At 41.8% G+C, this 27,930-nt stretch overlaps 1 protein-coding gene across 2 annotated transcripts in view; it reads left to right on the top strand.

Moving 5' to 3' along the window:
• The window catches only part of LOC119650414 (monocarboxylate transporter 13), a 110,160-nt gene extending 83,376 nt beyond the window's left edge, over nt 1–26,784 (top strand). For both annotated transcript variants that reach the window (XM_038053216.1, XM_038053207.1), the window contains exons 3-6: nt 731–988; nt 1,682–1,808; nt 19,991–20,170; nt 24,650–26,784. In XM_038053216.1, coding sequence (XP_037909144.1) covers nt 731–988; nt 1,682–1,808; nt 19,991–20,170; nt 24,650–25,889 — 1,805 coding nt within the window. In that variant the 3' untranslated portion in view covers nt 25,890–26,784. The remainder of the gene's footprint in view (nt 1–730; nt 989–1,681; nt 1,809–19,990; nt 20,171–24,649) is intronic.
• The last annotated feature ends 1,146 nt before the right edge of the window (nt 26,785–27,930 follow it).

The following is a 27,930-nucleotide window of genomic DNA, read 5'->3' as shown; positions in this document are numbered from 1 at the left end:
TGGTAAATGCGACGCTATATCGGTCGCGAAGATCATCATTCCAGATGTGATCATAACGTGTTATGGACTAATCAAGAACACTTCATGCAGGAGATTCATTTACCGCATTGCTTGAGCTTGTATGGTGGAAGAGAAGCATTCTGCACCTGCGTGTGAAAAATTTCGCGCACTGACGGTGATGTTTGTGTCGTGTATATGATTCATAGGATGAGGAAACATGGCCCGCTTATAACATGGCTCGATCACGAGAGCTCCTGTGCCAGACGCGTGCAAATGCATTCAAGATTACGACCGTCTGCACGGGGCACTGGTCCATAGGAGATTATGCCGCCAGGCTCGGCATACCCTACAATCCGCATTTGCCAGAAGGGGGGGAGGGGGGGAGTGAACCTTATGCACTTTCACTGCGATTGCCCAGCTCTAGCTAGAGTCAGACTATGGACACTGGGTAAACCATTCTTTGGGGACCTCAGAGAGATTTCTAGCTCCAGGGTGGGAGAGCTGCTTTTCTTGGTGAATGCTACGGGCTGGCTCTGAAGATCTGAGCCAGCTGGAGTCCTCGGAGCGGCCACTGATACCTACCTACCTATCATTGTGAAACCATGTTCGGATTTCCCAACACACCCCAGGGCTGTTGATTTTGTCACTGGCACTGATCGTGCTAACTATTTTCCCTAATTTTAGATTTCGATAGATCAATATATTTAACCCCAATTTTCTTTCTTTTCAGTTGTTTCAACACGCAAAAGTCATTCTCACCACCACAATCATCACGGTAAAGTGCACGAACCAGAATATGATCTCGTTCCTCCCGACGGTGGATGGGGATGGCTCATATTATTAGGGTCAACAGTCGTTAATATTTTAGTTCCTGGTACAATTAAAAGTTTTGGAGTTCTATTCGTCGAATTTTTGGAAGCATTTGACGCTTCACCAGCAACAGCAGCATGGATTCCAGCATTGTGTTACTTCCTGTACAGTTCATTAGGTAATAAATCCTGCCAAGTTGTAAGTGGAAACTTTAGTGTGAGCTTCTTAATTAATAAAATGCCTATGAAAAAAATTCTAACAATCGAAGAGAAGAGAAAACAAATGTTACCTGCCTTGACCCGCATTTGTTTTTTAGTTTGCGAGAAAGAGAGGGAGAGAGAAGGAAAGCAAGTGTGTGTGGTTTTTTTGTTTATTATTTTTAATAAATATAATAATTTATTTCTTTTATTAGTTGAGAAAAAAACCCGCAAAATTGAAACTCAATTCTATAACAGCATGTCATCCATTTCTCACCACAACTTTTTTTTTCTTTCTTTCATTTTTTAATGTCATATTCAGGTGTAGCACACGCGATAGAAATGTGAATGATTGGATACAGTCTGGCATTAAGTAAATAAAAGTAAGAAATGCTTCTTCTAATCCAAACATGTGCGCTTCTGGTAAAAAATGAGTGACTGACATCTTCTCAATATGTAAAATGATGGAACCAATACATCCACATCATCAAGGGTTTTCAAACTGTACATGCAATATAAACGTGCAAGATGTGTTCTGTTTTGTCTACTTCATCAAACATAGAAAATAATAATGAGAAATAAAATATGTTTGATCCGCTACTAGCTACTACCTCAACTACAAAGCGTGGTATGCGTAAAAAGACTGCTCAGCGAACTTTTCTATTTTATTTTAGGTCCATTGTCCAGCATTCTTTCTGTTAAATATTCATATAGGACAGTAACATTGATTGGAGGAACATGTGCCGCTGTGGGAATGATCATTTCCTTTTGGGCATCATCGGTGACGTTTTTGTATATAAGGTTTGTGTTCATTTTTGAAAATTTTAAAAATACTACTAAATATGTTTGACATTTTTTTAATTTGGGTAAGCTGGCAACGATGAGAAAGATAACAAATCGAAAATTTTTAGATTTTTTATGTGCGTGCATAACTCGTACGCATTGAATCTGCTCGACCATTCACTTCAACGCGACACTGCAACCGTATTAAGGGTCAGAAATTTTTGGCGGAAGTGAAAACTTTCATCTAAATTCGTTAATAATACTAGGATATCCACCAAACTTTCCAATATGGTGCTCCATATTATATTGATTATATAAACGCAAGTTTATGGTATTAGCTTGAAATTAAGAGGGCCGTACAGTAAAACCTCTCTAAGTTGAAATAAGGAGTGAAAATGCACAACCTCATACAGGATGCGGCAGCATAACTTCCTTTTTTCAAAACTCAATAAAAACTATTGTATGCATCGGAAAATATTTATTTATTTTTTATAATGTACGTACATGTCTAAAGTTTTTATTTACATTGTTTTGAATATCAAATCTGTTAGGTGACGTCCCCCATTCTCCATACATTGCGTAAACCGATTTCTGGCGTTTGTCCTGACTCTTGTTAGCATAGCAGGTGTTATGTTGGCAATTTTTTCTTGGATGTTGGTCTTCAAATCTTGTAGGGTTCTTGGACGGTTCACATAAACACGGGATTTCAAAAAACCCCATAGAAAAAAATCACAAGGGGACAGATCGGGAGAGCGTGACGGCCATTCCAAATCGCCTCTAATTGAGATAAGGCGCTCTGGAAAGTGTTCCCTCAAAACAGCCATCGATGCTCTTGAAGTGTGTGCTGTTGCACCGTCTTGTTGGAACCAAGTGTCCCCCAAATCCAAATTTTCTAGCCGTGGGAAAAAAAATCTGTAGCATGTTTACATACCGGTCCGAATTCACTGTCACTGTAACCTCATTTTCCTCAAAAAACCAGGGGAGCCGAGGGACTCCAGTTCTTCCTTTTGTCGCACTTGCAGTTTGTCTGAATGTAGTGACCCATGTAACAATTGATTTGCGGTCTGGGACGGGAGCCAACGGGGCTGAATTAAAGCGATCCCGAAATGCACGCTGTGTTGCAATAACCGAACATCCGCTTGAAAAGTAAACCTCAACGGCAAAGGCACGCTCCTCACTATTCCAACGCATGACGGCGACTGAACCGTGTCGGGACAAAACTTTACAGTATCCCCTCTTGAACGAACCACTAGCGCTCCGCTATGACATCAACTAACTGAGTGGCGCGCATTTTAAAAAAGGAAGTTATGCTGCCCCACCCTGTATATGTACAGTGCAGTGCCATCAAATTATGAACACTAAGAGAATTTTGATATGTTGCTTTTTGAACTGTTTTTATCCAAAAGTTATGAATATTTTCTCCATTCACTTTTGTTTTAAATTATGCTCTCAATTCTGCGCGGCATACGCTGAGCACAAGATTCAGTGCATTGAGAAATAAGTGGATTTTTCAGGCATACTTTCCGAATATTTTCGTAAGGTTTTGCCTCTCATGGACCGTTTGTTTTAAAACATTCCAACCATTTTCAATTGAGTTAATATCAGAAGACTTGGGTGACCAACGAAGAGCGGTGATGTTTTGTCTGGATAAGCAACTCTTTACGGATTTCGCGGCATGGCAGACTACATTGCCTTATATAACGAGTGTAGAATTCGCACTTGCCTCCATTCGCTGTTTTGATGGCAGAAAACCATCGTTTAAGATCTTTAAATATATATTGTTGCTGGTTCTTGGTGTCTTCCACAAAGTGCAAGTTTCCGGGGTTTTTGCTCACTACCTCTCCCCAAACCATCACTGACGGGGAGTGTTAAGCAGTTACTTGAACGCAGGAAGGGTGGTACTTCTCTCATCATTATCGTTGAACAGAAACCAACTGGACGTTAGTCCACTCATTCAATACTTTGAAATTACTTTTCATTCAAGGCCTACATTTTGCCAGTCAGTTGTAGTACATGTTTTGTACTACTTTGTGCAATGTGAATGAATCTTTTTCATGATTTTTGACGAAGTTTCAGCACGTCGACGCTTCAATGTTCAAATGGACAAAAAGGCATAGCATAACTTCAAATTTTTTGTGGACTTTCTTAAAAGTTGTTTTGCAGTGTTGCATAAATTTTCGAACCACAATTCCGCCTATTTGTGAAATTTTGCATTTTCTCTTACTGTTCAACCGTAGACTTGGTTGGTCGCTGTTTCCTCCATGGACATTTTTAGCATATTTAGAAACTGTACTCACACTTACCCCTTCTAATCAAGACATTTCTCGATAATTATAGTGTTTACCACGAACGGGAGCAAGAATATCTCCTTTTTTCCTGCTGGAATACCAGCTTTTCTGCGCGTACTGTCAATTGCATGATTTTACCACACCTTGAAGAAAACCGATATTTTTTAGGCCGTTTACCTTTAAAACTATTAAAGTCTATCGATTTAATAATTGATCTTTAGAATGGCAAATGTTCTCACAATAAAAATCGCCTGTTTTACTAATTTATGAAAATGCTACAAACCATGACACGCAACGAGGCTCTATTACATTTCTATTCAACAACACATTTCAGCGTAAAGGAAAACATAACGATACTTTTTCCAGTATCATTTCATAGGTGCATTCAAATCAGCGGTGTTCATAATTCTCTGGCACTGCACTATATATATACATATATTTAATACAAAAACCATAGATGAGCACAAAAAGTAATTCGAAGCCAAAGTTATTCGAATAGTCTAATGAAAGCAAACAATTCATTTATTAATAACAAAACAGAAAATCTCTCAATTTCTCAAGGTAATCCTTTATTTTTTTCAGAGCGGCTTTTTTCTGTTCACTCTTTTATCAACATTCACGATTAACAAAATTGCTGTTTACAAATTTACGACGGTATGGGCGACTTTTTCTTCGGGCACTTTTATTGTAGCGTTATCATCATTATTCTCATCGTCGTCTTCTAGAAATCTATGTTCATTAAGAATATCTGATTGAGCATTGTCATCAATGACAGCTGCGCATTGTCATCAATCTGGACATAGTTCAGTAGCTGAGGACCATCGACATCATATTCAGTTACTAATAGAGTGCTTGATTCTCGTTGCTTTCTGTCATGGGTTGGAAAAAAGCAATGAAATATATTCATGGCCATCCCACTCAAATTTCCCGAAACTTTTAATACAATTTTTATTTGGAGTTGAGGGAGCTCTGAGTCAATTGAAAAGAAACTTCCTCCCTCTTTTTTGTCCGTAGCCCTCCTTTGAATTAACACCCAAATCTCTAAACACACACAATTGCGGTTTTATCCAAGGTAGATCTACCTCATCTTTGTCTCTCTCAGGGTGGAGGTTGCCTCTGCCCTGGACGAAACGGTAGTCGTCTGTGTTCTTTCACACCGTTTGTAATGGTAGCCGTGTTGTGGCGCGGCAGGATTCGCAGCATTTGAAATTTATTTCGAATGTTGCGAGTGCGAGCGAATAGATGGCGCGGATCTATCCACTTTGCGTAGCACGCCACGGGAGTGGAAGATCAGAGTAAAGTGTGCCATGATTTTGAAAAAAGGGAATTAAAAAAAATATAAAAAATATATTCCTGATGTCATTTAAAAAATTTTGTGAAGAGAGTTGAAAAATTGAATTAGAAAGTTTTGTTATAAATAAATAAAATGAAAAGTTAAAATGTAATAACCAAAATATAAATGTTGTTGAAACTATAAGTTAAATATACTAATTTTGAACAACTAAAAATAATAAAACTAATCAAGTTTTGTCAACTTAATTGGTGACCCCGATATGTAAAAAAACGACAAATTATCCGCCATCGCCGCCATTAGTGAAGTTCTATTGACGACAAAATTCGTCCGAGCAACACGGCAGTAATAGAACTTCCAAACACCGAGAAGTCTATCAAGAACATCAGTAGACCGTACGGCAAGTGATTTTCACGCGTTCGCATCTACAGTTGAGTGTGGAGTGCCGTTGTAAACATCACGAAAACGTGTCGCATCTCCACATCCCGAGTCGGAGCAGAGGCAAGAAAAAACGCGAGAAAACCTTCTCTACACAGTGTACTGTGCGACACACGTCGGACCCTCTCCAGAAGTAGATTTTCACGCGACTTCCCGTACGCACGCCCTCCTGCACAACACCTTTCACGCACCGGACTAGTCATCATTGTCACAACGATCAACAACAGCAGCAAACGGCTGTCCCCGTCGCCGCCACCGCTGCCGTCCACAGTCGCCGCAACCAGCATCACTGCTATCAGGCAGACACCGAAGACCCCGCCACCGTCGCTGCAGCAGAAGCCGCCACCACCGCCGCCGCCTTCACATCAACGCCGTCTTCAACAAACGAACGGCCCCGGCACCGCCAACGCCGCAGCTACAGCCGACAAACTCGACCAGCACCGCTGTCGAGAAGTATACTTAAGTGAAATTGTTATTCATTTATATATAATATTTATTCAGTTAAAAAAAAAATTGAAACCGCTGCAAGAGACGGCGTGCAGGTGTTTAGCATCGCGAGTCCTCCATTCTCATTGGTGGTGTTTTTGGTCTGCGCTGGATAGCGTCCGCTTCGTTTTTTCTCGTTTCGTGCGTGCATTTGTGGGTGCGGCCTGCCGTGTCGGTGTAAAGTTCACCGCGTTTCAGTATAAACTCACCGCGTTTGCATCTCAATCTCGTACTTTTCGTGAAACAAGATGTCTTTTGACAATAAAGACACGGCAGGCCCATCGGACCCGCAAGTGACCGCCCTCGCCGTACGCGTTCCTCCGTTTTGGCGGCGGAACCCCGAACTGTGGTTCGTGCATTTGGAAGCACAGTTCCAAATGTCCGGCATCACATCGGACGCTACCCGTTTCAACTACGCGGTGGTCGGCCTGGACGAAGAGTCCATACTTCTGGTGTCCGATGTGGTGAAGTCGACATCGTATGTGCAGCTCAAGAGCGAGTTGATCAGGCGCCTGTCGGCAAGCGAGTCGGCAAAATTAGACCACTTGCTGGCAGGTTTAACCTTAGGTGATCGAACTCCCAGCCAATTGCTTCGTGAAATGAGGCAATTGGGTGGGAGTAAGATCGGCGAAGACCTGATCAAGTCGCTCTGGCTGCGTCGGCTCCCGGAGGGCACCCAGGCGATCCTCGCTTGCGTCTCCGGTTCCTTGGAGGAACTGGCAGCGACGGCCGACCAGGTTCAGGAGGTGTACGTACGCCCAACCTTGGCGGCCGTTCAACCACCGTCGGATGAGGTGGGTGAATTGAGGCGCGAGATTGCTGCATTAACAGCCAGTATGGCCGAGATGCGGGCGACGTTGGACGCTCAGCGTTCGGGCGCCAGATCGCGAGCACGCTCGCGGTCTGCCATCCGAAAAGGGCGATCAGGTAGCAGGTCGTCAAGACAGTCCACGGACCCAGGGATTTGCTGGTACCACCGCAGATTCGGGGATAAAGCGACAAGATGTACGCTACCGTGTAGATTCTCTCCTACCGCAAAAAACTAGGTCCGCGGGGGGTCTTGGCGGCGGCCACCCAGAACGCAGCACCACGTCGCCTAACTATTTTCGACCCCCTCAGCAGGCGCAACTACCTCGTCGACACGGGTGCGGAGGTTTCGGTTCTTCCCGTACCCCAGCATCATCAACTTTTCCCTCAACCGCTCAAACTGGCGGCAGCAAATTCCTCCCGCATCAATACTTACGGATATAGGCAAGTGGACGTGAGTCTTGGCTTGCGTAGGACGTTTTCGTGGCGTTTCATCCTGGCGGATGTCAGCTTCCCCATACTAGGCGCAGACTTCCTGTGTCACTATGGATTGCTGGTGGACTTGCAAAACAAGTCTCTTATAGATTCCACGACCAACCTTAATTCGTCGGGACATATGGTATCTCACCCAGGCAATAATCTTTCCGTTCTTTTAGAAGACATTACCGACTCTCGTGTTCGGGCACTTCTCCAAAAGTTCAGCCAGATTACTACCAACTGTAGTCTCTCCAAACCAGTGAAGCACAATGTGCAGCACCACATTATCACTACTGGTTCCCCGATCTTCTCGAAGGTGCGTCCTCTACCATCTCAGAAACTGGCAATTGCACGGAAAGAGTTTGAACAACTCGTTCAACAGGGTATCTGCAGGCCCTCAAACAGCTGTTGGTCTTCCCCACTGCATATGGTCCCTAAGCCAAACGGCGAATGGCGCCCATGTGGGGATTACAGAAGGCTAAATGCACAGACTGTTCCTGACCGATATCCAATTCCACTCATCCACGACTTTGCGCATCACCTCGCGAATTGCCGCATCTTTTCGACCTTGGACTTAACCAAGGCTTATCACCAAATTCCAGTAGCTCCTGAAGACATTCCAAAGACGGCAATATGCACACCCTTTGGACACTTCGAGTTCACCCGGATGACTTTCGGATTGTGCAACGCGGCGCAAACCTTTCAAAGGTTCATTCACTCAGTCCTGCGAAACCTCGATTTCTGTTTCGTATATTTGGATGATGTTTTGGTCGCTTCTTCCACTGAGTCTGAGCACTTAGCCCATCTCGAGTGCATTTTTCAACGTCTCCTTGAGGCCGGTTTAGTCCTAAACGTTGAGAAATGCAAATTCCTTCAACAACAGGTGAGATTCCTCGGCCATTTTATTTCCCCTGAAGGAATACAGCCCGACCCAGACAAGGTGCAAGCGATAACTAGCTTCCCGCGTCCAAAGACAGTGAGGGAGTTGAGGAGGTTCTTGGGCATGCTAAACTTCTACCGTCGTTTCCTGCCCAAGGCCGCCCATTTCCAGTCCATTTTGAACGCGTACTTGTCTGGCCCCAAAACTAAGGACACACGAGAGATCGTGTGGTCTGAAGAGGCTATCTGCGCGTTTGACAAATCCCGTCAACAACTGGCTGACGCTACACTCTTGGCATTCCCTCTGCAAGATGCACCCCTAGCCGTTTTTGTTGATGCCTCTGACATCGCAGTAGGTGCTGCCCTTCACCAAAAGGTGGACCAAGTTTGGCAGCCGTTGAGCTTCTTCTCGAAGCAGTTGAATCCCGCTCAACGGAACTACAGCACCTACGATCGTGAACTGCTCGCCGCATACCTGTCCATCAAATACTTCCGTTTCTCCCTAGAAGGCAGGCCGTTCACAGTGTTCACGGACCATAAGCCTCTCACGTTCGCTTTGAAACAGAAGCCCGACAAAGCGTCCCCTCGTCAGCTTCGACACCTGAGCTTCATAAGCCAGTTTACGTCGGACATCCAGCACGTGTCCGGGAAGGACAACATTGTTGCTGACGCTTTGTCTCGTGTCTCCGAAGTTAACATCCCCGCCTCACTCGATTTCTCGGCTATTGCCAAGGCGCAAGTGGATGACGCAGCACTTCAGAGCCTCAAGTCCAACCCCAAATACAAATTTCGGGAGTTGCCCATCTTCGGCTCAAACCTCTCGCTCTGCTGCGAAGACTCGGAAAAGGGACCTCGGCCATACATTCCGGCCACATTTCGCAAGGAAGTGTTCCACGCAGTTCATGACTTGGCGCACCCCGGCATCAGGACAACAAACCGGTTAGTCACCGGAAAATACTTCTGGCCCTCCATGAACAAGGATATTAATTCCTGGGCCAGAGAGTGCATCGCATGCCAAAAATGTAAAGTCTCCAGGCATGTTAGGAAAGAAGTGGGCTCATTTCCCCGCACTACCAAGCGTTTCCACACCATACACCTCGACATTATAGGGCCTTTGCGAGACTCGCATGGTTATAAGTATTGCCTCACAATCATCGACAGGTTCACGCGGTGGCCTGAGGCAATACCTCTGAAAGACATCACGGCGCAATCATGTGCTGAAGCCCTCTGTCGAGAGTGGATACCTCGCTTTGGCGTCCCTGCAGTGGTCATCACTGACCAGGGAATGCAATTTGAGTCCACCCTTTTCTCCGAGTTAGGCAAACTCCTTGGTTTTAAACGCCAGCGGACTACGGCATACCACCCACAATCCAATGGGATGTTGGAACGTTGGCACCGGACGCTGAAAGCCGCCATTATGGCACGCGACGACCCGTCCTGGACGCAAGTCTTGCCTCTCGTCCTACTCGGCCTTCGTACAACCCGCCGAGAGGAATTTGCTGCCAGCCCCGCGGAGCTGGTTTACGGGGAGAACCCAAGACTCCCAAGCGATCCGGTCTTCGACAAGAGATCGGGTCTCACGGAGTCGGGGTTGGTGCGTCTGCTGAGGGACAATCTCCGGCGCATCAAGGCGCCACCACCCACTCGACACTCGTCCATACCTGCTTGTTCGCCCAAGGAACTGGACACATGCACGCATGTGCTGATCGGAACGGATGCCGTCCGGAAGCCGCTGCAGCCTCCATATGAGGGCCCGTACCGCGTTCTCGAGCGGGGAGAACATTTCTTCCAGCTCGAGATCGGTGGTCACAAAAAGGCGGTCTCTTTGTCCAGGCTGAAACCCGCGTGCGCCCCGAAGCAACGTCGTGTCCGCTTTGCAGATTAACGGCGAACGAAGTTCGGGGATCAGTCGCTGAAACCCCTAGGTTTCATCTGGGGGCGGAGTGATGTGGCGCGGCAGGATTCGCAGCATTTGAAATTTATTTCGAATGTTGCGAGTGCGAGCGAATAGATGGCGCGGATCTATCCACTTTGCGTAGCACGCCACGGGAGTGGAAGATCAGAGTAAAGTGTGCCATGATTTTGAAAAAAGGGAATTAAAAAAAATATAAAAAATATATTCCTGATGTCATTTAAAAAATTTTATGAAGAGAGTTGAAAAATTGAATTAGAAAGTTTTGTTATAAATAAATAAAATGAAAAGTTAAAATGTAATAACCAAAATATAAATGTTGTTGAAACTATAAGTTAAATATACTAATTTTGAACAACTAAAAATAATAAAACTAATCAAGTTTTGTCAACTTAAGTGTCGTATTCAGTACCCATAAAATCTTTTTGATTCTTCAAAAAGGTCTAGAACTTTCTTTAAACTACGTTTCTGGTGATGCATTTTAAATTATGCCCATGTACTGCACTTTACCCAACATATTCTTATCCTTACCTATCAACAAACTTGTTGAAATATCCCCTGTCATCCATGAAGGTCTGTTTGTCATATAATTGACGATATTATTCGTCGATAAGGATGAAACTTGTTACTTCTCTGTATTATTGAAGCCTTCAACTAGTTTGACCCAGTCATGTTGACTATAATCAAAAAAGTTAGCCTTTTTTGCTATGCTTTCGATTAAAACATTTATCACCTTTTAGCACTAAAGTGTCGTTTGGTAAGCACGTGTGAAAAATAATGTGTTCCTTTCTACCTTCAGTAGTCGAATTATCCTACAATCGCTTCTTGATTGCTGCACTTTCTCCGGGTATAATTTTTTCATAGATCCCATTTCTATTTTTGAATCAGCTGTGGCCAACCGTCACGGGCTCTGAAAGCAGGCCAATTCAAGCTTTTTGCCAATTCTAGAATCTCTTCCTCCAATATTGGTGGCCTATGGGCAGATTGTTTTCTCTCACTAAACTGAACCATTCGTAGGAAAAAAATCTGGGCCTGTGGTGCAGATCATGCACAGAAACTGGGCTCAAAGTGGAAAGAAATAGTGCAGGCCACACTGTTATCTTCTTTTTTCGATGAAATTTTTATGTTCGACGTTGTTTTGTGAATGTACGCCTACGTGCATAAATATAAAAAGATTTGTGATTTGTATCGTGGAATCGACTCGTCGATTTCGACTAAAAAATGTGTGAAATATTTCCCAAAATTACAAAATATGGTTCAACTAAGAGGAATTTTCGACTTACAGGTTGAATTTTCTATAGAAAATTGACGGGAATGTGAGACAGTGAAAGGCGAAAAAGTTATAGAATAATTCGGCTTGGAGGAATTTCGACTTAACGGTTCTACTCTTTAGAAAATGTTCTTATTAATTTTATTTGCCTCGCCATGATTTTTTGGCTCGGTAGATTTTGAGAATGGCCCCTTTATAAGCCACTAATTTTTCTAACCCACACACCCTGTTACAAATGATGCACAACTTTTTCGGAAGATACTAATTAAGATCTTTCGTTTGAAACCCCGTATGCCTATATGTGGTCAAAAAAAATACTCCCCCCTTTTCCATGTATCGAAACCCTCCGTAAAACAATGTCATTCACTGCACGCGTGGGAGTCCAATATGCCAATCTTTTCATCAAATGTCATTTCAGTATGTATAATCGTTTCAGCGTTTCAGTAGGTATAATCGTTTCGGCAAACTACACAAGAGTAAAGAATTTGCTTTTGTGTCCTTCAATATCTCTAACCCAAATGGAAAATTAACCATTGAGAAAGAGGGAGAACGGATTATAGAATGTAAATTAAGGCAGTCATTAGTCTTAATACCCAAAACGACACGACGATAAAATGCAACCTCGGAGCTTCTTCCAATTTGAGGCCCTAATGAACTGATGAGTTCTTACTTCCATTTCTCATAAATCAAATCATAATTCGTAGTCTGACGTTCGGAAAACCTCAATAGCTCCTTTTTTTACGACAGAAAAGATAAATTGTTACGTTGAAATTCCTCTTTCTTCAATAGTTTTCAATGTAAAAGCGCTGGTTTGTCCTTATTAAACCATTGGCAGTCAAATGTAAAATTCTGAATATTCTGGCGATTTCCATTGTTTAGTATTTTATCTTGTCTCGTTTATTAACATTACCACACTCCTCCCTCAGCAATCTAATTAATATTATTAGTCACCGTCCCCTTTTTAGATACTGAAATTCAAGCACACTCCTGTTTTGGCGGCTGGTCCTGGTACAGTTGCCCTAAGTTGATAGAAATTTGTTCGATTTCTTTTTTGACAAATGCTTCTTATTCTGTCGTCAATGTATGATATATGGAAATAAGTAAGTCAGAAATATATCACTGTATAACGCTGAGGACCTTGCGAATACTGAAAGGAATGCCTATGGGCAGAAAATAGGGGATGTAGGCCACAATGAAATTGGTAGACGAGGAGAAAGAATGTAGGCTTCTCAGAAAGACCTGGTGAGATCTGAAGTAAATTTCGATGAACCGACATTGATGGCGTATAGATGGGTGGATGCGCTATGCCTCATTCAGAGGATTTTATATAGATGAGGTTCGATCTTGATTTGATTACAAAATGTGAAAACTGTTTTATAACACAACTTTCAGCGCTGCATTAGTTGTGCACAGAAAACTAAGTTAAAGACAATTGTAATAAAAAAATATATAGATATTCTTCTAAACTTTTGCTGTTAATAAGTTCACTATGCCTCCTGCAATGTTATCTTCTGACAGATTAACCATCGATTTTAGCTGTACATCTGTACGTAAATTTCCCAGCAATATGAGAAAGAATTCGAATCATGTTTATGTAATTAGGAGACAGCAACCTTGAAAATGGTACTATAAAATCGAATAGTAAGGAGTACTGATAAAAATTGACCTTGTCTGGACAACTTGATTAATTATTATTGTTTTCGTTGAGTCGTTAATTAACTCTTTGTGCACATGATAACAAAAAAACAGCTGGCAAAATGATGAAGGCGTATTCATTTATTAATAAGTTACTTGAGAGCTAACACAATGCTATCTTCACGTATAAAAGCCGATCACTATCCGTAAATGATGCCCCCCTTTTTACAGCCCTTCATCCATAACGAAAATATTTATTCAAATATCTAACGTTCTACAAAAAATTATTCATCAATGCTCCGCTGGGTGTAATCTTATTCTGATATTCTAAAAAATATTTGTCGAAAATATTAAGCGATGCTTTGTTGTTCATTTACTTAGTCTTCCATGATCCATATCCGCTTAATTTCATATTTGAGTGAATTTATTTCTAGGCCCAGGAAATTGTTATTTCCGCAGTAAAGAGTACTCGGTAGGGTTTCTTATATTGCATTTTCCCGCTCATGTCGATTAGATGATATAGTAGCGGCAGACACACGACATTATCATGCTTCGTATAAGCGTTATTCAGTAAAGTTCCATTGAGTGTTTACTAATGTCCGTAATTAATTCGAAGGTTATTGGCGCTTCACGTCAACAAGTGGGACTCGAATTTCTCAAGAACTACGATTAGCGCAATAGGTTGTTTGTTGGAGTTCACAGAATTATGTTCTCATAGACTTTCACGTGGTTTGAAATTTCGCGTTTTCCATGCATGGTATATATGCAAATAAAAATATGGCAACTCTTGAAAGTGTTTTTTAAGTCAGCTTGACGCTTTCCTCAGCATACGGAGCTAATTTATTTTTCGAAATCTTTCACAGATTTAGCACTCTTTTTCTTTTTACATTCTTTTATCCTTTTCAATATATCGAATTTGCAATTCAGAATTTTCCAAACTAAATTCGAGATTAATTATTTCAAATTTAGAATTTTCCAGTCAGAGTTCAAAGCTCTTTCAATATTCTGTTATAAAGTTGTATATTTCCTTTTTAAAGTTTTGGGAGTAGAAAGATAGTATATAAACTTTTGTCTATCCTCTGAGCCCGATTTTATTATTATCATGCTACAGAAGCAGCAGGGTGGTGTCGTGCTTTGTCGAAATTTTCCGTACCTGTATCTCTTTGGGATACGTACCACACTCTTGGAGATGCGCACGCGTGGTTTTGCTACCGAAAGCAGGCAGGCGTGGCCATGATTCCGCGAAGGACTTTCGACCAACCAGCCTTACCCCTTTCACCTTTCGTGTTGAAGACCCCAAAACTCGTCCTGAGCATCCACTTAAAGACGATTATGATGAGAAAGCTTTCTCGAGGTCTCAACACGCCTACTTCAAAGGCAAACCCACAGAAATCGCCCCCGCGAGATAATTGGCACGGTTGACCGCGCACCACAGTATAAGCAGTACGCTAGCTGCCTCCCTAGATATAAAGGAAACATTCAACTACGTTAGTACCAACGCCATCAAGAAAACCTTAATCAGTATTGGAATGAAGGGTTATTTTACGGATTGGATAATATTCATACTAAGAACTAGGATAATTCAGTCTGATTGGGGAGGTAGCTGTGAGGTACGCTCATGGTGGCGCCATCACTTCAGTGGTCTGGTTGATAGTGGAGACGAAATTCTAATGGAAGGAGCGTTGGAAAAGATGTGCCTGTGGGCTGCAAGATGCGGAGTCAGCATAAATTCAACCAAAACGGAACTAGTGCTATTCACCATCATGACAAAGGTGCCCGGATTCCACCTCCCGCAGATAAATGACCGTAGATTGGTTCTTTCCTCCAATGTAAAATATCTAGGTATAATCATGGATCTGAAGTTAAATTAGAAATTGAACATAGAACTGAGGAATAAGAAGGCCCGGAAGACCTGTGCGAGAAAAAAATTAACGTAAAAAATACTTAATAACATTCAAAGGGCCGCGTGTGCATATGCTATGGAGGTTCTGCAGTCCTGCCCCGGAGTTCCTTTCAATGTGTTCCTACGAAAGTACTGGAAGCCTGTCGATGACTGGGGCATGAGTTGTGCTGCTCCAAGCGTAACAAAGAGGGTTCTGATCAATAGCGAAGTGGCCACTAAGACCTTGTACTCAACGGCGATATCCTCCAGGCTGGTGGGGCAGTGTAGAAACGCGCTGAATAGTCTGGGCCGATCGCTCAAGGTCATCCTTCTCTGGATTCCCGGTCATAGGAACATAGAGGAAGAATAAACGGGCTAACGAACTGGCCAGACGGGGCTCTATTCTTGGCGGTCCTTCAGTGAGCACAGTCTGTGACCCGCTGGCGACTATTAAGGGTGCAATCTACTGGGACTACTTAGCGGCTGCGAACCCTAAGTGGCAAAGGGTCACCACCTGCCCAAATAATTACGGATTTGGCCCGCCTACAACAAAACGCAATCACGTGAGCTCTTGTGCCAGATTCGTGCAAATGCATACTAGATTACGGCGATCTACACGGTTCACTGGCCTGAAGAGTACCATGCCGCCAGACTAGACATACCCAAGACTTCACATTGCCAAAGCTACGGAGAATATGGAGAAACCCTCAGACACTTCCTTTGCAGCTGCCCAGCTCTACATAAAGCCAGATTTCTGTGACTTGGTTAACCATTCTTTGTAGCGAAATCTTATTACTAATTTATATTTCTTTCTTGATTACGTGCACTGTCATGTTGGCAAATCAGTTGGTGCTGTCATTATGTTTTTTTTTTTCTCTCAAAAGCTGCTTGATATCGGCAAACTTGTTGACGATATAAGTCGGCATTGGTATTCTCGTTCAAAACTCGTCACACACTCCTAGTCGTAACCCATTATATTGTCAAGTTCTCCTGTTATTTGAAGAGTATTATCATGGATTATTACATTCAAATAGTCTTCATCCAAGTTTGGTGATCGTCGAGAGTGTGGCATACCCTCTAAGGCAAAATTCCCCTCCTTACAATCTGAAAACCATCTTCTGTTCTTCCGACGATAGCGTCTTCATCATAAACGGCACAATTGTTCTGGCCGCCTCAGCTACTTTTGCTCCATAATTAATAATAATCGTTGGCGCAACAATCCATATTGGATCAGGGCCTTGAACTGTGTTGTGTCATTCAATAACATTTAAACTCGAATAAAAGTAGGTGACGGGAATTTTCCTTTTTCCTCTATGTTCTGAGTCTAAAAATAAAAATGCTTTTCTTCTATTCTATTCAAACTATTGCTCGAAACACATTTAGGGAATAAATTGATATCACGTACGTGAAAAAAATAAAATTTATTCTCAAAAGAAAGGCTGGAAATTATGCGCCAAGACCATTCTCAGGAACTACCCATACAGAAAATTAAGGTGACGCCTCTATCTAAGCCTCAAAATCTTCTAATAGCGATATTTGTTCATATAAAGTAAATAATAGCATATTGTTATATTTTGGAAATTTACTAGAAGCTCTTTTACTTTCAGAGTAGAAATATTACTTTTTTTCAAGATTATAAACTACTAAATAGAGCGACACACTGGAAAATTTCGTGGAAATCCTATTTTTGTTTTAACAAAGTTATGACAGATTAAGGTTGCCCATTTTTTCGTAAATTCGCTACAGCCTAAGTCATCATATATGTATATTAAAGTGAATAGTCTAACTAATTTATTAGACGTAAAAATGTAGCCCTCGAGCACTCAAATATTCTTACAGATCAAAATCAGCAAAGCCTTACGTACTGAAGTTCTGGGTTTCCGATTTACTTACCATTGGATAAGGATGGAGTTGAAATTGTTTCAAAAAAGTCTGACTAGTTCATGAATTTCATTTTATTTTATAAGGGAGCATTGCATATGGAAAAAACATGATCTCCCTCAAATTTAGCTGTTTTTTGTATGGTTTTTGGATCACTGTGGAAATCCGTAATGCCCGGACATCAGCTGAGAATCCGGTGTCCAGAAGAGCCGAAGATTAACCTAATTTTATAACTTTACATTCACCTACAAACATTTCAATCTAGAGTGCACATTCCTAATATTCAGCGAGCATTGAAAGTTCACTCGAGGAGCGTGAATCTAAGCTCTTTGGTTACGTATCCGCACTTCAACCTGTACCTCTTTGGGCATACCTGGTCCTTATCCAGTCTGTATATCTTCCATTATTCCTTTTTCAAATCCTCTCATTGTTGAATTTCCTGTCGTCTATGTTAATGTAAAAGATGATTATGACAGCAATAATCGTCCAAATCTGCTCCTAAAAATCTACACATCTTCATCTTTTTACTATAATTTTTAAAAGGAGTTTGTCCCCAAATAGAGAGCGGTTGGTATCTATCCACTTAATCACCCCTTACATCTCAACAAATTCGAGTGGTGTTGTTTTCAGTCAAGTGTTCTCTTTTGAATAAGGTTTTGCTTTAAGTTAAGTCCGTCAATAGTTATATTTCAGTTCCTCTCCTTCTCTCAAAGGGAGTTCCCTGGACTCCATCTTTCGTAAATTATTTTTCTATAGGGTACCATTATACGAGTAGAACTACTAACAGTTATTTAATTCGCATAGTGAACAAAAGGCAGGTCTAGACTGGATACCGGTTGTTGTGCTGTTAATGATTGCATAAATTTACCTTTAATCCTATCTCGGCACACTGTCTGTGGTGCCCTTCGAATAAATTCACATATAATGTAAGCAAATGTTATCCAGTATATTACGCACTTCCTGCAACACCCGTTCAGCAATTGCAATTTGTAAGATTCTCGAGACTCCTTTAATATGCTTCGATTTCATCTTCATTGTTCCGACGTTCAAAGTACCTAGCTTCATCTTTCTTTCCTTGTAGGAGTTTATAGATATCCATTCTAGCTTTCGCTCGCAACATTTTTGAGTAAGCATTAGTAATATGCTCATTTGATCAGTAGTTATATAACTGAATCAGTTCAAGGAAGTTTTCTCGATCTCTATCTTCTTTTTAAAAAAAAACCTTCCTTATTTCCTATTCAAATCTCACTGGGGGCAGTAAGATGCGCAAAGTTGACCACATTGTCCCCTACAGGGTACTGTAATCATGTATTATATCGTTACGGTCTTGAATGAAGTGCTCTAGCACACTCCAATTGGCGCGCCAACGTTTATTATTATCTTCCCTATTCGCGTTATTTTGTTCGTCTAGTTTTTCTTAATTTATCATCCCTACAGCACTGAAGAATGTTGGTTGATGTATCCTTTGTAAAGTTTACAATGGCTCGGTGGACAGCTCCGAGCTACTCGCACTCTTAATGTTTTTGAAGTGCAATTACTTTCACTCCTCCATGCCTAGATTACATGATTATGACCGTGTAGCTTGGTCCTCTGGCTTCATCCTTTGCCGATTTCAAAAACAATATTTATATTTTTCCGTACATGTGTACAATATAATACTGGCCAAAGTGTAGAACTCGGTGAAGAGCAAGAAGCTTAGTCGAGGTGTTTGAAGAAAAAGGACATCGTCCATTGAACCCCTCCATATCCTTAAGTACAGGCAGTACGAAGGATGTTACCGGCACCGAGAGGAAAAATATCTGTAACAAAATGCAACCCATTTGAACTTTGCTTTGGACTTTCTAGATATCTTACTAAAAACAAATATTTCAGTTTGTCTTTCATGCATACCTCCATTGAGTCACTACTTACAGTACACAAAGCATCGCGAGAATTGAAAGAGTAAAATGAACAGAAGAATATTATATTGAAATTACTGCCAGTTGGGAAAGTAAAAAGCTTGAATCAACCTATGAAGATACGTTCAACAGTTGATTTGGGGATCGTGGGGATCTCAGTTATTGAAAACCGTCTCTGATCTATTCTACTCTGTCCCCACAAGACCTCGATTTAGATATTATTTCAGAGGTGAGCGTACCCTTATATCCTGATTGTTGACCTTTACACTTTCTTCTAGCAATTGCACAGATAAGCATCCCTCCAAACGTTCGCCCTTCACAACTCGTACAACCCCTTTTTACGTCCTTACATCTCGAACAATTGAACTGCATACGTTTTGCGTTCTCCCTTGTGCGACTATATATGGAAAAATTCGTAAAAATATCTAGTCCAAATCTGGACTGTCTGTAATAGGCTCATGCTTCTATGACACAGTCATTTTGCTACCCACTTTCTCCAGTAAAGGCATTTCATGCATTGTTGACATAAGAAAATGAAAGCACATGGTATTTTTTTGAGAACTGTGGGGTCCTAAGTCCGCATCAACTTGATGCCGGACCAGACCAAATGGGGAGCAACTTACTCCCTCTTTTTTTGGTCTACGGACCCCTCGGCTTAGCACCCACATTTTAAAAAAATGTCAGGCCATGACGGCTTTTGCGCTCAATATAATTCGTAGCCATATTGTGTTTTGCGAATTATATAAAGGAGCACTTAACAACTCCGAGCTCCTTCGATCACGCTGCTCCCAGGGCAGAAGTAAGGCAGCGTCTGACGATTTGTCTCTGCCCTGGTAAGAAACCGTAAAGCCGTCATCGCCTGACATTTTTTATAGCACATGGTGTTTGTCACGAATATGACCTCTTAACAATATAAAAAAATATCGGGAAAATTGCAAAAATAAGCACCTGTACGTTACCTCGATTGCAGCATGTCCCTTTCTCTTTCCGTGCCAGCCTACCCAATATATCACAATCATTCCAACAAATTAACGCTTTTTTCCATAATCATTACAGCTATGGTGTCTTAGTTGGAACAGGAGCTGGACTCTCGTTTCCACCAACAGTTTATATTGTTACCTCATACTTTGTTAGGCTGAGAGGTCTGGCGAATGGAATATGTATATCGGGGAGTGCTTTAGGATCAATCATATTGCCACCAGTTCTACGGTGGTTGCTGGAGACATACGGATACAGGTAAGCAGCTTCTAACGAAGTTATTTTCTTTGGCACAGTAATGAGTATACACCGTGAGGCGAAAAGACTAACAAAATAAAGTACTATAATATTTTTTATTTTTGCATGAATTTTATTGGCGTTATGAAAAAAATATTCACAAACAATTTAGAATTTAAACGGTACCACTAGTTTTCGATATAACTGCCTTTAAATTGTGGCTAACTTGCCTGGAGTGAGCCATCCACTTTTAGGCTGAGTCTTACTCTTCAAGTTGCTGGCTATTGTCTTGAAGAAATAAAGTATAGAGGGCCATTCTTGGTTCACGGGCGCTTTGTGTGGTGGTGTTGGCTTGTTGAATTGCCCATATTCTACGGCCAAAATATTTACGTGCTCATGGCTGCAACGTACACTCCAAGACGCTGTCATCATAAATAACATAGTACTTCCTGTTCACTGTTCCTCTTCATTCACACAGTGCTTCAGTTTCACTATCATCACAATTAACGCTGTGTAAGTGATAAGTTCACACCAGTGAGACAAAACCAGAAGAACAGACACCTATGAGCGGTGGGATTCGAACCAAGAGCAGCGAAGTTGATTGGGTAACACTCTACCACCTCAACCATCGCGCCGTTTGGGTAAATAGTTACATATATTTTAATGCCCCTGTCCAAAAATATGAGCGGCGGCCATTGGAAGATGTAGATTTTGTTATGGCCTCTCTGGCAATCGTTTTGTTTGTTGACATCTTGTTCAATAAGAAACGGGGCCTCATTATAGAAAACGATATTCGGCAAGTCAATACTTTCGATGAGGCAGTTCTTGGTTCCCATCCAAAAGTCGTGCGGTTTTTGCAACTTTAGAGTTCTGAGCTCATTTTGCAAAATACGTACTGAACACAGTTTTGCAGCTATTTCCCTGCCACTTCTTCGCAAATTTTGTTGAATTCTGGCCTTCACTTTCAACTTATTTTTGGAATTGTTCCTACAGTATCGTTGTAACCAAAAATGTCAAGCCGTTCAATATATTTATTCACACCGAGGTGGCATATAGAACGAAGTGGAATCGAACCACATAATAAGATTGATACTGATTAACATCAATAATCCTGGAGTATCTCGAAGACCATCTCGAAAGCTTCATCAACCGAGAGCAGGCTAGTTTCCACTCCCGAATTTTCCTGCATTGACCACATCAACACCCTGTGGATCATTTTAGAACAGTGCACGGAGTTTAGATCCTCGCTGTACGTGCTCTTCATCAAGCTATCAATAGCCTGAAGAGGGAGTGTATCTCGAATGCTCTACGCAAGATGGGCATTCCGAAGAAACTAATAGCCATTATCAGAGCGACATATAATGGCACAAAATGTTACCCGCTGCACCGAGGTAAAATCACCGATATTATTTCTTCTTTTTATCAGTGACGTTTTCCATGCTGGCTTGTCCGGAGGATGTGAAGGAATTCAATGGAAAATGACATCTTCCCACAAACACCTCGACTAGGCTGATGGCATTTGTTTGTTCTCTCACTGAGTCATGGACCAAATGGCTCTGAATTCAGAAAGAGAGGCAAGTAGAGTTGGACTGAAGATAAATATCAACAAACCCAAGGTTTTTATCTGTATTAATGGGTACAGCGTCGATCAATTTGCATATCTAAGAAGAGCAGTTTCTGCCGACGGTAGGATCGAATTGGATCTCATTCGACGCATTAACAGCGCTAGCACTTTCGTTGCCTTGCCTAAAATTTGGAAATGCAGTTATCTCAACACCAAGATTAAATTGAGAATGTTATGTGCTAGTGTTCTATGTTGCTATATGGGAGTAGCACATAGAAGGTGAACTGCACTGTTACTCAAAAGCCCCAAGCCTTCTTTAACACTTGTCTGCGTCGTATTATCGAAATATGCTGGCCGGGCACTATCTCAAAGAAGAACTCAGTCGGCACACAGACCTGGCGCTCATACACACTGTGATCGGAAGACGAAAGTAGCAATGGACTAGTTACACATAAGAGGGGCGACAATTGCATTGCTGGCTACGCGATGCAATAGAGTCCACTCTCCCTAGATGGACGACGAGTGGGTCGCCCCAAGGGCACTTGGCGCGGAACAGTAGAGGAGAAGTGTGAGAGGCTAGAGTCTTTTATTGAGCGTAACTCTAAAGTTATTACCGCGATTTGACTGCCTTGAGAGTGAAAGTGGAGTGACGAACACCAGGGACTAAATTCTACTTGAAAATTCCGAGGTAGAGAGTTAGACTTGATCATCGATCTGACATAGCTTGTTGCCGAGAGAGGTGATCTGGCGGATGAGTAGACACTACAACCACAGTGACTACCAGGTCCTCTTTCTCGTCATTGGAAACAGAGGAAGCAACAACCGGATGCGCACTGAGAGTATTATAAAAAAAACATGGATATTTGGCTGGCCTACTGGGACTTTCGAGAAGGCAGGGGGGACCCGAAGGGAACAGCGATGAAACAATTGAATCAGTTATACCAGCATGTAACTGAGGCATATGACGCTACAAGGCCGCGATGGCGCTTTCGCTAAAGTAGTAAATCAAACTACTGATGAAACCAGAAAATTTCAACGTTAAGGTAATCTTGTCTGCGAGCAAAGGACAATAGAGAAACCGGAAAACCAGGAGCTGGAAGATAGCGAGGTCTTCGTAGTGGCCTTAAAAAGATCACACGGCAAAGCAGATGAAATTTCTATACGCTACTGTGCCTTGAAGAAATACGAACTCATGGGACACCTGCTACAAGGTTGAAATTAACCAGATGCATGGGAAAAAAAACCCCAAAAGACGTGCGTGCGACTTTTGGTCAAATTTTTCCACAAAATGAAGAAAGTGGGTCCCGGCGCACGGTTCAATAGGACGTCTTCTTGATTCCAAGAGGAACTACGAAAGATTTGTGAACGTACTGGAGAAAAATAAGGCTCTGGGATTGGACGGGAACCTGAGCAAATCTTTGAAGTTGGCTTCTAAAATCAATCCAAATAGTATTTCCCACCCAGTGAAAGAGATTGAAGTTGGCTCTGCTAATGGAACCCCAAAAACCATCTGCCATACCTTCTTCATATCGCTCTATTTGTCTTTTAGACGGGTTTCAACGAGCCCGTTCTACAGTCGATGGGACAGCAATGGCCGTAAATCTGACTCGGGAAGCGTTGGCCGACGGTAAGTGCTGCATAGTGCCTTCAATTCGGCCGGATTGAAGGCGGCGTTTCTAGATTGAGTGTTGCTCGTTACTGAGCTCGATCGATTGCTCGTAGAAGCAGCTTTTCTGGCACGAGACGGGCTGACGACCGAAAAAATATATTGTGCCAGCAGCCGTGCTTCAAGATTTTATATTCGCCCTGTGGTACAACGTAATATATGATAAAGTGTTTGGCTCTACTTGCCCGAGGAGGAAGACGACCGAGCACCCCATCAAGTAACTTTACGAAATCGAAACAATTCATGCCATTTAATCATACGAATGGCTAAATTAAACCTGGCAAACGAATACACGAAGGGGGTCCTTATTACCAATTGCAGAGGAAACAATACCATCAAAATCTGAGTTGGCAATCACGAGGTCGTTTCAAAATGATCGATGGCAACTTAAGCTTCAAGGAGCACTTAGACTATACGGATCTTCCAGTGAATGAGGCGCACTGTCTCTACCAGATAAGAAGGGCCAGTCTGCCCACGCTAAATGCGTACGTCCGAAATTCGAATGCGCTATACAGGAAATAGGTGCTGCTATTCCTGCTATGTCGTCGTATATTGCGAGATTGAATTAAATTACCATCTAACACAATTCCTTACGGGACACGGTGTTTATTAGAAATATTCGTTCCGGATTGGAGGAGATTCCCAACTATGTGGAATGCACCGCTACATCCGAGGATCCGGAGCATGTTCTGTTATTCGAGATTTGTGGATGAAAGAGGGTGGTTAAGTGGCGCCCTCAACGTAATTATTTGATCCCATAAACCATTCCAGGAGATGTAGTCGTCGGGGTGGAGTGTGAGAAACGAAACAATAATTTCAATACGAAAAAAATTCTAGGAATCGAGCAAGAAAAGCGAGACGGGCGTGTGATTTAATCGTGCTGGTGTAGATCGAAGGCTTCCCTGCGAAACATTATTTCACGGTGGTCCCGCGGCGAAGTGGTAATTGTTTTAGTGGATGTGAATCACATTACTGCAACCTGTTGCAGCAGCATCATTGTAATTTTGTTTTTTTTTTGTTTTTCATTTTCGTGCTACACGGCCAAATATAGCCTAAATGAAATCGTTGCGTTTGAAGTCCGTGGTAGAATTTTCTTTTCAGTTTGACTTGATAGATAACAATGATGTGAAGGTTCGTTGCATTTTTCCCTCAAGGTGTATTTAGTTTCCCTCACATCTTTTATTTCTTATATGCTATATTCGATTCACTGTAAATTATAGTTCGTACAAAAGCATTACAGTTTAACTAACACAATTTTTTTGATTTTCAGAGGATCCGTTTTAATCATGGGCGGAATTACCCTACACGTGTGGGTTGCAGCAATATTTTACGAACCGGTCGAACAGCACATGAAACGCGTTCCAAAAGAGGATAACCATCTAGAAAACATTGAAGAAGAGGATTTCGGTATTATGATGAAATTAGAAAGTGTCGAGGATCAGAAATCGATCTTAACATCAAACGAAACATTAGTTTCCCCGAAACTCACAATCCCTGAAATAGCGAATGGAAAAGAGAATGGTTTTGTGAGAAGTGCTTCGGCTGCTGTCGTTCAAAACTTAAACAGTGATCGCACAAGAAAAATCAGCACTCCTTTACGTGTTCCTCAACGCAATCAAACTTTCACAACAGGCCAATTAAGCTCGACCCCTTCCTTATATGCAGCACCAAACCGGTCACGTAGTCGCCTACAAAAGCGATCGCCATCAACAAGTAGTTTCCAGTATGTTTGCACGCCCTATCACGGAAGCACCTTATCGTTTCAACCGAAGGAGTTCTCATCGCATCTGTCTTTAAGATCAATTACTTCTGGAAAGTATGGCCAAAAGACAGACGAACCGGAGGAGGAGAAGGGAAAGACTCGCCAAAAATTCATTGATTTATCATTACTTAAAGATCCAGTCTACCTTGTTATTTTAATATCAAATTCGACCAACGCTATTAGCTATACGAATTTCATCATCCTTTTGCCTGCCTACGCAATCACAATGGGCTTCGACAAAAGTCTGGCCGCGTACTTAATTTCAATTGTCTCAGCAACCGATTTGATAGGACGTATAGGAGGATCAGCTCTGTCCGACACCGCTCTAATCCCGAAAACATGGTATTTCGTCGGAGGCCTGGCTCTATCTGGCGTTTCGCTTTCGTTTCTACCACTAACGACCACGTACGGCATGATCAGTTTCTGTTGTGCTGTTTTCGGCCTAGCATCAGGAGTATACGTGGGCATCACTGCCGTTATCATGGCCGATATGTTGGGCATGGAACGTCTTACATCTTCCTATGGAATCAGTCTTTTCGTTAATGGAATATTGCAGTTGGTGGGACCCCCACTGTGTGGTATTTGGTATGAAAACTCGGGCACATATGTTCCACTGTTCTTCACTTTGGGAATATTCTTATTGGCCGGAGCGAGCTTGTGGGGCTTTATGCCTCTAATTCGATATCGTAGGAAGCTCCAAGAAAAAGACCAGAAGGGAGCCGACAACAGTTTGCTGGAGAATAGTTAGAAGATCAAATTCCTAGCGTAATTTTAATCATTTTTTGTTAATAGATTTTAAGTCCCTTTTTTATTAAAGAGAAGTATTTATTTATAGGAACAAGATGAAAATCTACAGCAAAATGCTTTACGCAATGAATCGTTTTTTACCAATCGCTGGTTTATATGTGTAGGTTTTCAGAGGTAACCGTATCTTTCAACATATCTTAAAAAAGGAGAAACCTGAAATTTTCAGAAGAATACAAATCACATGCCACATCACACAGATCCCATTTGTGTTCCTTAGTACAAGATATTAGCAGATTATAGGAAAAATATTTTTTTATTACAACCACTTGCACGAAACTTCTTTACTGCAACCTAAAATAGCCAAATACAGTTCCAATGTTCATTCCCCTTCTTCACAATCATCAGTGGCAGCTGAAACCACGCAAATATAAACAAAATGTTACATCACAAATGATCACAACCTCTGTAAATCAGAAAAATTCTAGACGATTTCCTAAAATTAATTCGATACATCTTTTATACGTTATGTTCACATTTCGCAAAGCTTTTATGTAGACGTACATAGATTCCTCCATTGAAATTAGAAATATTTGACCTACGGACACTTACGATCCCCGTTAATGACTGTCTTTTCTACGATCAAGAAAATAGAAATCTTTACACTTTAAATAACAGGCACTGGATAGTAAAAATTTGTCACGTCGTACACGCTTTCGATGATAGCCATCATAATTTCAGTCGAGCTAAGTACTTTGAAGAAACAAGAAACGCAGATTTTTAAAATATGTTTGTACCATTAATGATTATTATTTTATTACTGAGGATGCAATGTACAAATTTTTAAAAAAACTAATACCACACACATGATACCGAATAAAGAGACGATATTATATGAAGAATTGATTTTTATCGAACCCTGTCGGTTTTCAAAGTTTGTAGGAAGCCGATCTCACCAGATGAAAGAAATGGAGGTGAAGTAAGTATGAACGACTTTTCCCTTTGTAAACGTGTCAGGAAGAGTAAACGCAATAGACTCATCTCCCAGCGCATTGTTCGAAATTGTATAACGGGAATAAATTATTGCGCATACTCGACCATCTATAGTAAACACGCGAGAAAAATTCCGCACATTAGGTCTGGTGTTACTGCCGTGTATGTGATGCAGTGCATTGATGTGCGACCATGTGGTCGTGAGCAGGTGGCATTGCACAGCTGTTTTAGGCTTGCAACATGGGATGCGAAAACACACACAAGAATCTAGGCGCCATCGACACACCAAACATTAATTAACTAAACAACCTCGTCCCTACCCCATGGATACACAATGACATTTCTTGCCCACTAGCCACTTGATTTGCTCTTCCTATATTTAGTCTTCTTGGATCGCATAAGTTAGTAAAATGCAAACAGTGATTCGTCCGAAGAGGGGAAACAAAAACGTCTGGAGTACGAAGAACTAGCGAGTTGCCTAGCAAAAATAAATTTAAAAAAATACCCCAGCGCGTTGAAAATTATAAATTTAATCGCCACCCTCGGCAGAGAAGAATATTCGCTCCAAAAATGTTAGCTTGCGAAATTGCTAAATGTGTTCCCTAGCCATTTGATAACACAAGATTTCAGACCCTTTTACGTCCATGAAAAAACAGTTCAGTTTGAACAGTTCGTAAAAGAAGAGGACACACTGCCTCGCAAAATTGTTTCTCGAGGTAAACCAATCATTTCGCACATCAACAAAACACGGTAGCCTCAAGTACGGCTGCACTGTATGCTTTCTTAATATTCCCACAGATATACAGGGTGCGGCAGCATAACTTCCTTTTTTAAAATGCGCGCCACTCAGTTAGTTGATGTCATAGCGGAGCGCTAGTGGTCTCGTTCAAGACGGGATACTGTAAAGTTTTGTCCCGACACGGTTCAGTCGCCATCATGCGTTGGAATAGTGAGCAGCGTGCCTTTGCCGTTGAGGTTTACTTTTCAAGCGGATATTCGGTTATTGCAACACAGCGTGCATTTCGGAATCGCTTTAATTTAGCCCCCGTTGG

This window comes from Hermetia illucens, chromosome 1 (genome assembly GCF_905115235.1).
Source record: "Hermetia illucens chromosome 1, iHerIll2.2.curated.20191125, whole genome shotgun sequence".
In the NCBI taxonomy this organism is placed as follows: domain Eukaryota; kingdom Metazoa; phylum Arthropoda; class Insecta; order Diptera; family Stratiomyidae; genus Hermetia; species Hermetia illucens.
This window is presented reverse-complemented; position numbering and strand designations above follow the sequence as displayed.